The following is an 18,153-nucleotide window of genomic DNA, read 5'->3' as shown; positions in this document are numbered from 1 at the left end:
CTCCCCTGAAAGCGTTCCACGTGCTCCTGGTGAAAATTAGGAGGAAATTTAGTCCTATGCACCATCTGCATGGCATTTTCCTCCAGATTTATCATTTCCTCCAACCTTGCAAATTTGAAAGTTGAGGCAAGCAGTCAGGTGCCCCAATTCATCTTGTGCCAGCTACGCCCTTCCTTATAAGGAGATTCAAAAACACAATCCATTTTTAGTTAAGTCCTTTATTTTGACTCTTGTTTGTACTCGAGGAAAAGTTCATTCTATACAGCCATTATTAAAAATACAATTCCTTTTTGCCACATCGATATATTACTCAGCATGTAAACATGGTTTCTATATACATCTCCTTCAACAAATACATTTTAATACATTCAGGGTCTGTCTATACCTGTATAGCCAGCCTTTTTGCTTATATAGGTCTATGAAACAATATTACAAATGCGAAAATATATATTTTTCAAAATACAGAAAAGCCATGCTTTAAATAAAGAAACAACTTTTCCAGCATTCACGTACAAAAAATGCAAAAGTAGGCGGGGGTAATAGTCACTTTTGCTGCAGGCATGGCCGCGAAGACAGCCTTCACTTTTAGAAGTCTGTAATTGATTAAGGGGTGGGGGTAAGTGCTATTACACAGTCCTTCATTGTGTGGTGGTCAAAGGGCATTTTCTAGATACCACAGCGTCAGGTTGGGGAATCAGTGTGACTTAAGGCAGCAGAGAAAGGGATGGAAATATTGGTGTGTACAGAACAGAGTGGGGTATATCAGCCCAATGGGAAGGACCCGCCCAGAGCATTTATGTCAACTCCCGGATCACTCTCCATGAGTATGAGTTCTGAAGGGCATGTCTGTAGTTTTCTATCCAGCCTGAGGCCACATTTGGGGAACTTTAACTTTAAGAGAGCACATTGGGAACAGTGTGTGCCATCCTGGAAGTCCCATGTGGAGTACTGTGTCTCTGTGCAACGTGTCCCATTTTGGAGTCCATATTTAGAGCAATGTGTCCAGTTCTGGTTGTTACTTATGGAGTATAGTGTAAAGTTCTGGTAGTCACTTTTAGTTCAGAAGGCCATATCTGGACCATTGTGTCCAGTTCTGGAGGTCAAACCTAAAGCATTGGGTCTAGTTCTGGAGGTCACATATGGAAAAGTGTATCCGATTCTGGAAGCCACATCTGGAATACAGTGTGCAGGTCTGGAAGCTACACTTGGGAAATTGTGCCAAGTTCTCAAAATCACATCCCAGATGGATAAACAGATTGTAGACATTTGGGACTCAGAATTCTAAAAAGCGTAAGCGGAGCTCAAGTGACTGCACTGAATCAATGGACAAAGTCTTGAAGAGCTGGAATACAGCGTGAAACCAGATAGAGTGGTGGATGGCAGGAATGACATTTGGAATTAATCTACAAGAGAAGGTGGTGGATGTTGGGAAATGCCTACAGCAGAAGGCATGGAGCACAAACATTAAGCGAAATCTTAACATCTCTGAGCAGAGACCAATGCTAAATGATAAAGGAAAAAAAATATAGTAGATGTGAATACTATGTAGTGCCTTTCATAGAGCAGGCAAACAAACTGATAACCTGGTGGTTTATTTATTTTAACAGATATTTTGAAAAGGGGTGCAGCTTTTTTGTCATTCGCTAAATTTTGCAAAGACTAAGATTTTCACATTTTTCAAAGTTTTTCTGTGCACTGTGAGACACTACACGGCACAGCGAGATCATGTCCCCCTAGTTGATCCCAGTCAAGATAGAAAATGAGTGTAGGCTTTTTCTCTGCAAATTTGTCTCTAGCACATCTTTTCCAAGCACAATGACAGAAGCGTGCAGATTTTTTTCCATGCAAGTTTACTTTGCAAGCGTTAAGACGTTGGAAAGTTTTTGTAGAAAATTGCAAGAATTGTGAACAAAAAGTGTTGCGACTTTGCACACCCATAGCTTTGATAATGCAAATTACATGGGATTTAGTGGCATGTTATCAGGAGGTTACAGCCTCCATGTATGAGCCAGCAGAAAACTGAGGCTCACAGACTTTAGTAGTGTACCAGAGAGATACGACTCCTCTACTGTCATTTTAGAAAATCAAGTGATATTGAACCCTGGGGACTGTGTGGCTCCCCGCTTGCCAACTTTCAAGAGGTTTGGATGTACATGACCAGAGCCATAGGAATTATGCGATTCAGTGACAACAGTGTTTTCCACATAATTATGTATTTCTCACACTTATCACATGAACCACCATCTGCTGCATAATTTGAGATTTCAACCACAACCTTTTTCTAGCTCAAACATATGAAAGGTTGCAAAAAAGTAAAAGCCCAACACATTGTGCTACGCAGTAGCAGACCCTAGTCATTTTTCAGGTGATAAGTGCTGTATTCAGGTGTTAAAAATAAATGTAAAGTGAAACTTTTGCCCAGATGGTATTAATGTGTTAAAATTCAAAGTAATGAAATAATACTACTAGAGAATGTGCTGCTTTATTGCACATAATTTGCCTTTTCTTGCTAAATTACGCAGTCAATTCTGCCATTAATTTTGGCGCCATGCGAGTGAAAGCTTCAGGAGGAGGCATTATTAGGGTAGGAGTGGTTATTTGCAATGGTGACTATTTATGGACAGAGTAGGGGGTCAGGTGGTATCTCTACAAGTGACCACTCAAGGATAGAACTTTGGATAGCATGGTGAGGATCTTTACTAGTGGGAGTGACTGTTCTTGGAGAAACAAGTGTTATCTAGAGGAGTTAGAACAGAGGGTGTATTACCCCAAGGACTGCTCCTGAGTTTGTAGTGCTAGTAGGAGTTGCATGCTTCGGAGTGACTGCTCTTGAAGTGAATTAATATATCAAGGTGAACCTTATATGTTGAAGCGATTGTGGAGGGAGTTTCCTATGTAAGGTAAGCATTTTATGTTTAAGTGATTGTTCGTGGATGGGGTTTCTAATGGACTATTGTATGTTGGAGCGTCTGTTCAAAAGGTTGTTTTGCAGGTGAAGTTCTGTTATGTGTTGGAGTGGCTGGTCGTGAAGGGGAGTTCCCTGTGATAGGTTGAAAATTGTGTGTGATAAGAGAGTTTTAGGAGGTAGATTGAAAGTCATGTGTCATAGCGATTGTTTCTAGATAGTTTCCTGTGGTACCGTAAGTGCTACGTCGGTGGGTGATTCTGGAAGCAGTTTCCTCCAGCCGTGTGAGTTTTGTCAGATGAGTTTTCCTGGAGGGAGTTTCCATGTTTATGTTCAGTGGTCTTTATCAAAGTGACTGTTCATTGAGGGACTTTCCTATGGTATGGTTGAGTGGAGTTCCCTATGGAAGGTTGGAATTTCCTAAGTAAGGGTGGAGTTTCCTGTATTAGGGTGTATGTTATCTGCAGGAGTGACTGAAGTGTAAGCTTCGCCTATTCAATTTCTCGGGGTTGTTTGATGCCATGTGGGAGAATTCACGGAAGATGTCCAGATAAGTTGTATCGCCTGCAAGAAAAAGCCAAAAAAACATACAAAAGAAACATAAATATACGGTTTACTGGTCTATCAAATCTCTCTAATGCACAGATAGATTACATAAAAAATAATATTTCATTTAAATCAGTAGACGTGGCCTATGGCAGCATACTGCATATACACATGTACTAAAATACGACTGATAGCGGAAATGAGCACCTTTCCTGAGGTCTATTGTACATTAATGAAAACCCTTTTGACCTGTGTCACTCCTGCTTATCTTGTTCTTCTCCTCCTTCAATCAGCTATCACATGCCTTTCATTGGCAGGTGAAGTCACACCCCTCTAACCTCCATCCAATGGCAAGCCTCTCACGCAGGGATGAAGCCCTGCCATGCCCTTCTTCTTGTGCAGAGTTTTCTTTTCACTTAGTTATTGATGCAGGCCTATTCCTCTCCTCATCCAATCTCTGTGACAATCATTGGGAAATGATTTAACACCGTTCTTCTGCATTCACATATGACCTATCACAAGTGTTGCCACCTTTGTCAGAAAAATACCAGCCATTTCTATAATCTATTTATTTATTTGCAAAGTTTTATATAGCGCTGGCTAGACCCGGAGGTATCAGAGCGCTTTACATGAGGATCAGTGAGTTACAGGTTCCATAATTACATAGACAAGTATAGACATAGGAGAAAAGAAGAAACATGAGATTACACAATAATGTGAGATTATTAGCGCGTACACACGTCTTATGGGGAGTAAAGAGGTAAAGCGGGAATGGTAAACGGGGGTAGGGAATGCAGGTAGGAAAACACAACAGGGAGGCGAGGAAAACGATGTCCGAAGGTCGGCTGGGTAGGTGCCGGCCGAGAGGTGAACCAGAGCCAAACTACTCTTTAGCTGCATATGACAGCTCCACCGGGCATCAGCCAAAGTTGCTCGGGCACCACGGCTTTACATGAGGATCAGCGAGTAACAGGTTACAAAATTACATCAGTTACAGGAGCCAAGAAAAAACGTAAAGAGGAAAACAGTGTTTACACAGTAATAAGAAATATTAACATATCAGCTGGAAAGGGGAGATAGCCACAGGATCACGAAGAGAGGAGGTGGTGGAGGGAAGGAAACACAGCGGGGAGACGAAGAAAAACTATGTCCAATGTCCGGCTGGGTAGGTGACGGCCGAGGGGGTGAACCAGAACCAAACTCCTCTAAAGCTGCCTAAACAGCTCCACCGGGCTTCGGCCATGTTGCTCAGTATCCACGGTAAGTACAATATTCATGGTTTCCGCCCACAGGGCCTTGCCATAGCTCCATCTGCCACACCAGTCCCGTTGTTACTGGGAAAGCCTGAGCGTAATTCAAACATCAAGCAGTGCTTGCTCCGTGGCGCTTGTCCAGCTGATTCCTCAGACCGTGCTGCAGCGCGTTCCATGCCTCCCTCAGTAGTTCCTGTATTCCAGTGCGATCAAACAGTGAGTTGAGGAGATGTTTGGCAGGCTGACTCTCTTTCACGGCAGGCTGTTTCTGGCAGAATATGATAGGATCTGAGTCTCAAAGACCTGAGCTTCTCCAATTTGTTAAAGCTGTGCACTCTTCATTAAGGCTATGCATGCAGCAACATCAGGAAATGCGGGGCCCGGGCCTTTCATCAGCAGGCAATAGTGTCAATTAGAGTCAGGCAGCCCTGATCTCCGGTGTTCACGGCTCACCCGCTCTCAAGACCATCAGTTTAATCACCCAGTGAGGTTCTCCTGCTCTTCCCCTCTTACATAGACTCACTGTATGGCACCTGTTCCTCCTGAATTGGACTCGGACTGCTCCGTTCAGTCCCACGTGGGCTTCAGGAATCGCTACCGAGTACCGCCCTCAAACTTTTCCGATCTCTGCCGAGGGCATATTCTCCTCCGATTCCAGTGCTGTGGCCTCACGTCCTGCTGCCTCCTAGAACCGCTGCTGGGCTTGGACTCGCGTTCGTTAAACAGCAAGCGCCGCTGAGGAGCACTCCGCCATCTTGTGCTCAGAAAGGGCGTATCTGACCCGGAAAATTCAAGGCTGTTGGGGGCACAGATCATCGGGCCCCTTACCGCCAATATCGGACATTAGGGGACCCAGGGTCATCAGCAGTGTCCCTGCTCACTGTCTATTATCCCGCGGTGAGCGACAACAAATAGTGAAGATCTCGTGCATTCAGCGCCGGGTTTTCTCCCTCTTTTTGCTTTAATAATCATTTTAGAAATAATGTAGTCAAACCTAAATCCATTTGAAGTGTTTCCTTCTTATATATGCAATTTTACGTATATATTTCAAATGGGAAACATTCTGGATTTATTTGAAGTTCTCAATATTTTTTACCGCCATTGTCATAAAAATACCAGTCAGATGGCAACTCTTTCTATCACGGCAAAGAGAGGGAAATCCTATCAATATCGCCCTCTCAATTCAACCAAAACACCTCTCACTGGGACGCGAAAGGCAATTCCTCTCTCTTCTGACTGAGCCTGTCATTAGACATGAATGTTTGTTCCCTCCTCCTCATCCAATCACAAAACCTGCCACAAAATGAAAGGTAAAGGCTTTATACTTTCATCCATTCATAATGTTTGTAGCTCAACATCCACTAACAACAAGTTTTCCCTAAAGATGAAGGTCTATTACTCTTCTCGGGAGAAGGATGCCTGTTCCTATCCAGCACGTGCAGAAGGCTTTTTTTTTCATTCAGCAATGTGGCAAAGATTTAAGGGTTGTTGAAAGTGGAGATAGGCCCTGACTTATGAGTGGTGAATCCTTCAGTGGGTCACGATGCCTCTCCTCTCCCCTCCCTGAAAATGGTAATAAATAATGTATTTCTCAATGTGGATCTGAATAACTAGTTTATGCCATGGTATTTTCCTATGCATTAGTTACAAAAAGGCATTCAACCAAAACCAGAATACAAGGGGTTAAATGTGGGCAGTTAGATAAAATATTAATGTAAAGGTCACATGACTATTATCAGAGTTGTTTTCCTGTGCAAAATGGTTTGAACGTACAGTCTGAGTGGGAGTAAACAATGTTTTTCTCATGTGAATTTTTCGGTACTTCTGTAATAACACAGACTAAGCCCTTTGCATTATACCAATAAATGTGCATTATCAGAGCACACTCGTCCAGCACCATATGTATTCAGAATATATATCTATAGCTATATATCTATATCTATATATATATATCTATATCTCTATATATCTATATATATATATATCTATATCTATATATATCTATATCTATACATATCTATATTCACTGAAAAAACCATAGGTTTCACACATGTTATAGTTAGCGGAAATTTTACTGATAAAAAACCAATGAAATTCCCCCGTTATAGTTAGTGCAGGCAACTATAACTCACGCGACCGCAATCCTCTGCTGATGCTAATACTGTATTTAGACACTTATTTGCCCATGTCTTCTTCCATTAAATTTTAGCTATACATATATTGCAAATATTTTTTTTCATAAAGACACATATGTCATCAGCAGAGGATTGCGGTCACGTGAGTTATAGTTGCCTGCACTAACTATAACGGGGGAATTTCATTGGTTTTTTATCAGTAAAATTTCCGCTAACTATAACATGTGTGAAACCTATGGTTTTTTCAGTGAATTTGCAAGGTTTTTTAAATGCTAATTCCTAACTATAACGTGTGTGAAACCTATGGTTTTTTCAGTGAATTTGTACGGTTTTTTTAAATGCTAAGTTACTTTACGCCATTCGTGGCGTGCGCGCCCACTTAACGCAGTTCGTTCCGTGCACGCACGGTGCGCTTCGCGCACCGTGCGCGCACAGTGAGCACGCGGTGCGCTTCGCGCACCGCGCGCCCACTTTACGCAGTTAGTGCCGTGCCGTGTGCCCACGTTACGCTAGATGGGCCATGTACGCACGATGCGCTTCGCGCACCGTGCGCACATGGAGGACATATGATGCGCTTCGTTGTGAAAGGTGATATTTTAATTTTTCAGTTTAGTGATAAGCAATGCACAAATGGTGCCCTTCGGGCACCATTTGCACATGGGGTGGGGAGAGTTTGGATACTTTTTTTTTTTTTAATAATTTTTACCGTACGCGTACGGTAAGCGTAATCGCCGAAATTATCGAAAAAATGAAAATTCCGTTTTTGGCTTTAGGGGAACTTTGGGGACTCCCTCAACATGGCTAGGTGCTTAGGAGCTGTCTAAACAGCCCCTTTACATGTTTTTGCCCTTTGTTTTTTAACCCCCTCTCAGAGTGCGAGAGAGAAAATGGCGGCCGCCACTTCCTGGTTTCGACCGATTCGAATGTTTACTAAGATCTAACAGCCAATCAGATTCGCGCTCGCGCACGTCACCGTACGCGTACGGTAAGCTTACCGTAAGCGCACCGTAAGCTGGCTCAGATATATATATTGATTTAAAGGCTATTTTCTCAGGAACTACTGAACAGATTTACACCAGACCTACAAAAGGCACTTCCTTGACCTGAGGACTACCTCTCTGCCAAATTTCAAGTAACTCTGGTCAGCCGTTCGGGCTGTAGCTGTGTCTAAAGGTCCTATGGAAAAATGTATGGGAAAAACGCGTTTTGGGACCCCCCTTTTATCTCAGCCCCCGCTTGACGAATCCCCCCGAGACTTTCAGGGTAGGAGCGGAGCGTAGCGCCCCACCTATTTTGAAAATTTCGCGAGGCTTCGTCGACCGGCGCCAAAGTTATTCCGAATAGAATGTTGCGGTTTTCCTATGGAAACAGGGTCCTAACTATAACTACCTACTGGCGACCGCCAGTAGGTAATATATATAGATATAGATATATATATATATATAGATATATATATATAAAACTCCAAATCCCTCCATCCACGAAGAAGACAAGGGGACACACATATACATATATATTCCACAAGTTGGCTCCCCTTTTGCTGGTGCTTCTGCGGCAGTGCAAAACCAGTAAAATGGCAGAGCCATGCCGTAAAATATTCCCCAACCACTTCAAAGAAGCCTGGCCGCACTCACGAGTAAGGTTCGGCAATTGATTTTATTGCACAATCCACATGATCATGTTTGCAAGGTTTAGGCCGATACCCTGCGCGTTTCGGACTCACATAGACCTTTCTCACAGGTAATTTTCACAGTTACAAACTCTGGGTTCAAATGAACAGCTTGATGACATCACTTCCTGTTACCTTGGCCTGTGGCATTGTGGTTTATGTAGTGCATATTTTGTTCATGGCAGGCAATCCTTTTTTTCTGTGCCATATTGAAATTGGTGTTCTGTTTTGTTATTTCTGCGTGAGTGGTGACTTGAGTTATGGCATGTATTTTGTGCAGAACTTGAGAATTTTAGAGATTTTGGGCATTTGAGGCAGAATCATAACACTTAAAAACTGTGATTTTACAGTGAATTTTATGATTTTTTTATGACACACTTAATTTTGACTCTCCACTGCTCAAGGCCTTAGCAAAGCCTTGCGCAGCAGTGGGTTAGTGACGGTTAGGCCCTGTGCCCAACATGTCATGGATGCCCAACTGATAATTATTTCTCTGGGACACTCATTCCGAGCATTCGGATCTGTGGTTCCACTTTTGGAACTTTGGATCCTAAAGAGATTACAGGAAAAAAGGCTGCTTCATCCAATCGGATTCCTTAATTTTTTTGAATCTTGGTTTCATGGTATCCGCAGATCGGACCAGTGAATCGGAGAACAAAATGGCCAAGATACACAAAAGAATTAACTCTTGAAAGTCCACTTGGCAAATTCTTAAAACACTTATATCTCAAAAACAACTGAACGCACTAATACCAAACTAACAAAAGCACGCTTTGCAAGTAAAGTTCTTCTTTAACATCAGGTTTTGTGCAATTCATCCAGTGGTTTTGCCTGTAGGAGTAAGCAAAATTTCCTTAGGGAACTAAAGTGGAAAAAAAAGCTTCTTGGTTTTCGAAGATTTCGTTGGTTTTACCCCTGCAGAGATCTGGGCTGAAAATGGCATACTGGAACCTAGCTGACTATTTCAAGCAAAAGCCAGATTTGGCGCAGATCCGTCTATGGCGTCAAAAGTTATAGGTAAATCAAAAAGGCCTTTTCAATCCAAAGTGCAGCTAAACCATAACTGCACGGAGGCACCTGCCATATAGGTGTATTTATGCAATGCAAGTGAAAATAGATGTGGCCCATTAACACATTATTGGGGCCAACTGTATTAATAAATACACATTAAGCCATTGATATTGTGCAAAGTTCAAATTTCATTTTCGAATCACAATACAGTGAAACCAACATGAGAAAAAACACCTGTTTAGTGCCTCACAGTTTTCATGTTACAACGACTTTGCACAGGGAAACAACTGCCCTAATAGTTTCAGTTTTGATTTATTACCACACCCTTTAAAAAAAAACAAATACCTAAAAAATAACACCATGTAATACACAATATTTGCAGAGGGGCAGAGTGTAAAGTGTTATTAATCACCATTTTGAAGGGAGACCAGGAGCATCCGGACATTTTCTTTTTTGCACACACATACCACCATAGACACACTTTGTGCAGACACGCAAAGACACAAATGCAGCACTTTCAAGATGGTGAATCTTTAATAATGTAGAATTCCTGGCAAAAAAAGTAGTTGTGCATATGAACTGAAATGCATTAGGTTCTGAGTGGCGAACCCATGCTTCTGTAAGAAAGCACAACATGAGATGGACTTGCGGGCGTCAACAAGTGTGACCGAGCTCCTAATACCCTCGACTGGAGTTCAAGAAAGTGAATTTGTCTGCTTGCCCCTTCAATCTTTAACTCTGCATTTGGTTCACCAAATGGGTTCCTGTAAGTGACATCTGGGTTTGTATGCCCACCAGAAACAGGACTGAGACCATCAACTAATCTCTCATCACGGAGGGAACAAGTTAACAGATGATAAGGTATGATGACAGGGTTGGATTTTGGCCGGTGAAAGTCACCAACCTTTTCGAAACGGTCTTATAATCGTATGTCCTCACTGGAATTTAATTTGCCTTCCAAAACATACACGAACGTGTGTGTCAGCAATTAGTGCAATGTGAGGCCTAGTGGCACAGGTGGGCAATTTCTCTGACGATAATCCAAAATGGTGTTTTTAGCTGACTAGCACAAAACGAAAAACAGGTAGTTTGCAAATTGTGTATATCTGCAGATGAAATGTTTTCTATTCCAAAATAAGTCTTTACTTTAACCAGGATTAAGTGCTAATATCTTTTATAATTAATTAATTAACAATTTCAAAATATTTGATCTCCTAAATAATAAAGGGTACCATTTTATTTAATTTAAAAACGACAAATTTTTGAATCGCGTAATGGAAAAAGTCCTTGTGTGACAATATTTATAACATTTTCGGCTACTTTGTAGGTGAACGTTACAGATAGCTAGGGCCAATCAAGTTTAAATAATTGCTATTTCTTTAACTGTTAGGTTTGCATTTATCCTGATTTATATTCTGGTCTATGAAAAAATATATTTAAATCTAGTACATTTCCACATGTATATAAACACTAACCGGAGGCCACTAGAGCTTTCATTGCTGCATACCATGTGCAGCTATTTAAGGATCACCAAGAAATCTCCCTTTTTAACTCTGTCAATGTAAATATCTAAGGGGAAGGTAGGAAGGCTTGATAGCAGGTGGTACCAATCAAAAACAAAACTGCTTGTTGTTATTTTTGGTTTTTAATAATTAATATCTAGAGTGAAACTAACGGTTCTGCATTTGTGTAAGATTGGTAAAAATTGACAGCCCACTAATTAAAGCGTTTCCACAAAAAGTTATAAGCCTTGCAACCTCAAGGTGATTTTTTTAGGGCAAGCCTAGGCAGCGCGCATGCGCTGCCTGCAAGACCTGTTGTTATCTCCTCTATCTGCTTTTGGCATGCCCATGAATTGCCATTTGTTTGTTGTTGTGCCATTTAGCAATATGGGGTTTTTATTGGTGCATTGGGTCGGATATTTCCGCCTTTGCGTGCTTGGGGCACGTCCAGGCAATTTCCCTCATTGTTTGCTTGCGTTGATTATCCCAATACGTCTGAGGTTCCTCCTGGTCATCCTATCTGCTTTTTTATTCTGTAGGCTATTAACATCGTTTTAGGCTTTCAGGACGTTTCACGAAGCAATGCCCTGTTCGGCACTTGTAAAGTGGCAATTTCTGTCCGGCAGCTGTTGAGCTATGCCAATAGCTCAAACTCAAAAAAATGCGAGACCTATTGCATTTCTGATGCTTATTTTTTTAAACCTATTGTGGACGGTGAGGGTGTTTCAGGTTGGATTTGGAGGACCTCTTTTGATGGCGGGTGGAGTGAAACCTAACTACAGAAACCTTTTAAGCTGGAAATCACCCTTTCTATTTTCACATTTCTATTAGGGCTGTAAATGTACTGATCCCAGGGCGACCAGGTTTGGTAAATGTAAACCAAACCCATCTAATGTAGTTATACTATAATTTGTTGTACGCTAAGGGGTCCATTAGGATGGCGGGCAGACTCCAGTCTGCCCGCCACCCTAGCGGTGCTGGGACCGGCCACCAGTGGTGCGGCAGTCCCGCCAATTAGGATGCGACCGCCACCCTTGCGGTCACATCCCGCATATCCAACATTGTGGCGGGTGGTGCTGTGCCGCCACAAAGTAGGAAATGCATGTCGTGCATTGGCATGCACAACGTGACAGGCACCGCGAGGTGCCTGCCACCTTGTGTATGCCAATGTAGGGGGGTACCATGGGTACCCTACCCAAGTGCAGCCCCCCACTCCCACGGGAGCCCACAACGGGCCCCCAAAGTGATTCCTGCATGCCTTTCCATGGCGGAGTCTCCGCCATGGAAAGGCATAACACCACCCACATCATAATATCGATGGCAGTGCCTGCAAGGCACCGCCAACATATTATAGGCCTTTTCCGCCCGGAAAGCAATCGTGACAATTGCCTACCGGCGGAAAAGCAGCAGACGGTCTCTCCGTCTGCCGCGGTACCCAAGCCACGCTAATGTGGCGGGGGTGAAAGGCCATCCGGCGGGGTGTGTTGACGGGCGGATCACCACCGCCCGACCGGCGGTGGCGATCCACCCGCCATGCTAATGGGCCCCTAAATTGGATTTTGCATATCAAGGAAATTATAGGAACCTTTTGCAATTTCACTGAACCTATATAATTTACTAATTTTCAGGGAGAGTTGATGTAATTGTGGCAAATATTTTTGTCAAAACATCAGTGGAGTAGTTGATATAATTATTTGCAGTGCAAGTACAGGGATGAACACCTCAACGGTAAGGGTCTTTGTCAGTGAAATTCATCACATCTGACTTTTACAAGTGAACAGGTGGTCACTAAAAAAATCTAAAAATCAATCAAACCTATTCAAACGTTTCACACCATCTTCTGCTGCGGTCCAACTGTGAACAGTTTCACAAAATATATTGAAATAATCACGATTTGTTATTTAGATCAAATATCTTGAGAAAATAACTATATTCCTGTATTATCAAGTTTGTGTAAAAATCTTCTGCATGCCTACGAGTAATCATGATAAATGCTTCGGGAACACATTGAGAATGATGTGTTGCTAGTTTGCTGCTGTAACGAAGAATTAAGACACATATTTCAAACATAATATAACTCCCCAGCCTGCAGTTACTAATGATGTGCATTCAAGGTCTCCCTTAGTGTGGAGGATGTCCCTTCTAAATATTCAAACATTTTTCCAACACAATTGCCCTCTGAAGAGCATGGCATAGAAGAGAGGGCATTTCCCAATGTCCGTTGAGATATCCTTTCAGGAGACAACAGTATAATCTTTCTCTTGGGTCCTAGGGGATATTTTGAACACTTCAATCAATTCATTTACAATCCCAACAGGAAAATGTTATAGTATACCCTTTAGAGGTTAATGTCTTGCAATCAAAATTCTATTCACCTCCTTGAGGTTTTCAATATCCTTTAGTGAAAGAATCTTTGCCGTCCGTTTCAGGCTTTTTAGGGTAATTTCCCAATATTTCAGAGGTAATTTGAGTAATTCATTAAACATGAGGGGGAACGGGGGTCAGGGAGTTAGTTTGTCTCCTTCGTTGACAAGCGAAGTAGCTCAATTCACTAACTGCCTTTTATTTCGTGTTTTAACCCTCAAACAGTGACAACCTCAACCACAAGGAGACTAGTTCTACAGTAACCCCATATATCTTGCAAACACATCATAGTCACAGGCCATTTCACAGAAAACATACATTACTGCATATTAATAATCTGCCTCTCCCTGGTGGTAAGTATGCCCCCAATTTGGTGTATGAAGACAGAAAACAAAGCAAGCAAGAGGTTAACAGTTTGATTTGGGTTTTATTAACAGTGTTTTAAAAGACAGAAAGAGAGAGAGAAAGAGGCGGAAAACAGAATTTTTAAAAAAAGCAGACACCAAAAATGTCATCCGATAAAAGTATACAAAGATTTTAACATTGAGAAATAAGTGTTCGGTCTCATAGTTATACTGTGTACAGAAAGAGGAGGAGGAAAAAAGTAAACAGAAACACAGAATTGTACTGGAGAAGCAGGCAGTGAGAGGGTTAATATGCAATAGCATATTGTACAGCACACATCCTTCTTTTATACACTCGCATCATATAGATCTAAGACTGATTCACCCTCCTGCTACCCACCTATGCCCCTTTATGGAGGCAAACTGGATTAACAGATACAGGAAGACTGCATACTAAAGTCCAGTCAGACTGGAGCTCAGTCAGTCACATATCACACTAACATGACAGTGACTCCGTTCCAGCACAATCAGCCATATAGAGGAACTGGACAGGCAGCATATCTCACTATTTCCATAAGCCTGTCAACCTCTGTATTTACATAAACAGCCACTGGATTTAGAAAGAAAAATAGACCTAGTTCAAGCACCATGTTTTTAATAAAAAGTATATTTTTAGTTCAGTGAGGTATTCCAAACTTTGCTCTTTTTTTATTAATGGTCTTTATGTTCAACAAAATCTTGACACAAAACAGTATAAAAGGGAATACACTCCTTAATGAGATCACAGAGATTTCTCTTTTTCTTTGTTTTCAAACAGTTTTCTTAACTTTTATCAAATGAGGGAAAATACTTTTTTTTACTGTTATCAAAATAAAATTTACCAAATTGTAAATGGTACAGAATGTGGAACTACTATTTTAGAATGATTAGTTTCAAGCAAAGTTGTTTCACAAAAGATTTTTTTTAAAACCTAGCTTGCGCTTGGTTTAAAGCACAACAGGATAGAAAGATTTAAAACTGTTAGAAGGAAGATATGAAATTGTCCACAGGAAGGACTAAAATTCATCACAGAGATTGCAGAGAGAGGATAGTAAGTTATTGAAGAATGAGGATATAAAGTCATCACATGGAAAGATTGTTAACACCACTGGTGAGGAAGGGTATAAATCGGTTTCAAAGGGAGGCTATTATGTAATTACTGAGAGGATAGAAAGTCATTACAAAGTTAGATATTCAGTTTCTCTGAAAGAAATATAAAGTTGTTGTAAGTAATAATTAAGTCACAGGAGAAGGGGAATACATTGCTGAATCAAAACTTAAAGTTGACATAGATGACAAAATGATCTCAAGGTAAGGACAAAGTCATTACAAAGAGGGAGACAGTTATATAGAGAAAATAATATTGTCAGCAAATGGGAGATACAAATTGTCACAATAGCGTAGGAATTTAAATTCATCATTGTGGAAGGATATTCATTAGTTATAGTAGGAGCATATTCATGTGTCAGTGAGAAAAGATATAAAGTTAGTGAAGGGAGAATGTGAAGTAATCAGTGAGGAAGGCACAGATATAAAAGTAGCTCCATACAGCACTGGTTAAAAAGCATCAGAGACTAGTTATTAGCGTTACGGAAGAGTTCTCTATTCATTTGGGGAGAATGTGGTTAAGAAGTGCAGGACTGCATACTGGCCCAAAATTAAAGGGTGAGTATAATCACTTTTAGATGGAACTGGGTTATTTTTTTAATTTTCATTCCTTGATCTCAACAAATTCTTTATTTGAAATCCTTCTGCAAAAGAATCGTGGAGGAAAAAGGGGGTTTGCACAAGTGGCACTGCAGAGAGATCTTCTTTAGACAGGATAGAGTGCAATGATGGCGGTGTGATACAGCTTGGGAAAGTGGTGAGGGGATACCTTTTTGGTCAAGAAACAACTGCAGGCTGACACTGGAGATCATGAAAAAAGATATTGTTAAAAAAGAATGGTGTGAATCAAAAGGTCCCTAACGTTTATATTTTCTAGGGAAGGAGCTGTTTTTTGCTCCTGTAAAAATGAGATTATTGTATTATCAGTTTTTCCTACAGTTGAGACTGGCAGTTACTCTGTAATTTCTTTCTCACATGTTACTTTTTTTTTTTTAAGTTTTAACTGAAGAGGGGCAAATTTACATCACAGCATGCCAGTGAAGACTTTAAGGTAAGTCTTTATTTGGTTGGCTGATGCCTGTGATTGCCTGTTCTAATATTTTGGGAAAAAGTGAAAGTTACTTTTTGTCATTATGCTCTACTTCTCGAGAGGGCACAAGTTGGAAACATTTATAGATTTGCAGCTGTATGGTAAAGAAGCATTGGAAGGACCAATATGTTTTTCCAAATCCAACTGACTTGCACAGCTTTGAAAAATGAAACATCAACAGTTAGTAATTCCTATAGACCATTTCGAAATATCATGCTCACTGAATTGCGGAACAAAACAAGTTAAAGGGCATTTACAATTCTTAATAGTAATTTAGGGTTTTTTGTTGGTCACTGACAATTCTGGTAGGTGGCTCAGAATAGGCCAGTCATTTCTTATTCTGGTCAATTAGACGGAATAAAACAAATTGGTCATTTGAAAGGCCTGTTGGTTCAGAATACCAACTGAGCCATTGACCTGCAATTAACACTGCAGTTCAGGTCAAAGGATGCTTTTCTTAAATGACCAACTGGAATTTTGGAAGGGAATGTCTGGAAACATTTGGAAGCTGGAAAGCACCTGGGTGTGAACATAAACGATGTGTTCAGATTTATGGATTTAGAATACACACAATCCGGTTTTCCTTTTCTAAGTTTATATTTCTTTACAAGTGCTGAGCACCGGATGAAAAACTAAAATAACACATTAGTGAATTTGGAGGAGTTGCTGCTCTCTGAACTCAACTCCTCACCTGATCTGCTATTTGTCTGTGTTTCCACCTTTACTACTAGCATATTATTTCCACCTTCCATTAAGTCTCCAACCTTCCCCTCCTTTAGGAAGCAGTGAGGGGCATTCATCTGAACTGCCTCTTTCACTAGTTGGAATTCCACTTCAATAAACCATCACTTTTTATTACATACCATGAAAATGACTGCGTTTTTGGATTTCTAATTAGGAACCTAGCAATAGATTACCAGTGAGACAAAAAGAGACTTTTTAGTAATTAATTAAAAAATCCAACTTAAACCTATCTGCATGAATATGTACAATGATTATTTTGAGTACCTCGTATATCTTTTTACTTTTTCCATGTCAAAAAATCCCATTTCCAGTCCACAATAGTCTGTCTTTTTTTACTTAAGCCAACAAAGAAACTAAATGTCATGTTGATTAGCAACATGCACAAATAAGAAATAAAAAAGGGTGTTTCTTGTGGTTTCTCTGTAAATCCAGGCACTGTACGAAGTACAATTTTGTATTGGAGTCAAAGCTGAGGTAATGCATTTTACACCAAATCTGATCATCTTGTACTATTGACTAGATCAGACAATTGTTGCTGATGGCCTATATTACAAATGTTGCACCTGCACAAAAATCTAACAATGCTTTTGCACTGTGTTTGCTGCTTTGTAAAAGTGATAATGCTCAATACTGTCAGCTGGACTCTGCAAAAAGTAGTAAATCATAAGAGTATGACTTAACTAGAAAACTTTGGCTGATTCATATTTTTGATTAGATTATGGGAAATAAATATATTAAAATAAATCACATTGCTGGGAAATAAAATGACTGTTGGCACCAAAGCTTCATTATCGAAAACATTGTAGTTTGATTTGGCTGTATGATACTGATTTCAGTACCACCAACCAGCAGTTGCTCTATCCTCACACTCCTCTTACCCACTTCAGCCACCCCGGGAGCAAAAAACAATTTAAAAGAAATGTAACAACTTAATTTATAGCAATAATTTCATTTTGATTTTGCCTCATCACATAGGGTCGAGTGCTAGGGGGTTCTTAGGCAGAAGGGAGCAGGGTAATTGCCAAAATCACTTAACAATAAGTGTTATTCAAAATATAGGTAACATAATTTTACAGAAAACAACAATAAAGCTGTAAAAAGGGACAACTTCAGAAATAAAAAATCCAAATCTTAAAAATACAAATAAACTGTACACTTGGATATCTGCATTGCACGAGTTCTCTTAGCATAAAATAATTTAAATACTTAAAAACACTTTCACCAACAAAAAAGGAAGAAAGGACGGCACAAAAAAAACTACACAAATAAGAGTTCCAAACTATTGAAAGTAAGAAAAGTGCACAATGTATTTGCCCACTGATTCTGAAGGAACCTTCAGATATTGTTATGCAGGAATAGCCTTCCTGTGTTGCATTTACCTGTCTGGTACTGTATACAAATAGGCTTTGAACCTCTTCATATGGTTACAATCTGTATTCTATGT

The 18,153-nt window shown here is 40.5% G+C and overlaps 1 protein-coding gene across 1 annotated transcript in view; it reads right to left on the bottom strand.

The window, feature by feature from the left end:
• Positions 1 to 208: 208 nt before the first annotated feature.
• The window catches only part of ACAP3 (ArfGAP with coiled-coil, ankyrin repeat and PH domains 3), a 328,968-nt gene continuing 311,023 nt past the window's right edge, over positions 209 to 18,153 (bottom strand). The window contains exon 26 of the mRNA XM_085609611.1: positions 209 to 3,469. Within this exon, the coding sequence (XP_085465737.1) occupies positions 3,363 to 3,469 (107 nt within the window). The 3' untranslated portion in view covers positions 209 to 3,362. The remainder of the gene's footprint in view (positions 3,470 to 18,153) is intronic.

This window comes from Triturus cristatus, chromosome 1_2 (genome assembly GCF_964204655.1).
Source record: "Triturus cristatus chromosome 1_2, aTriCri1.1, whole genome shotgun sequence".
NCBI lineage: Eukaryota > Metazoa > Chordata > Amphibia > Caudata > Salamandridae > Triturus > Triturus cristatus.
This window is presented reverse-complemented; position numbering and strand designations above follow the sequence as displayed.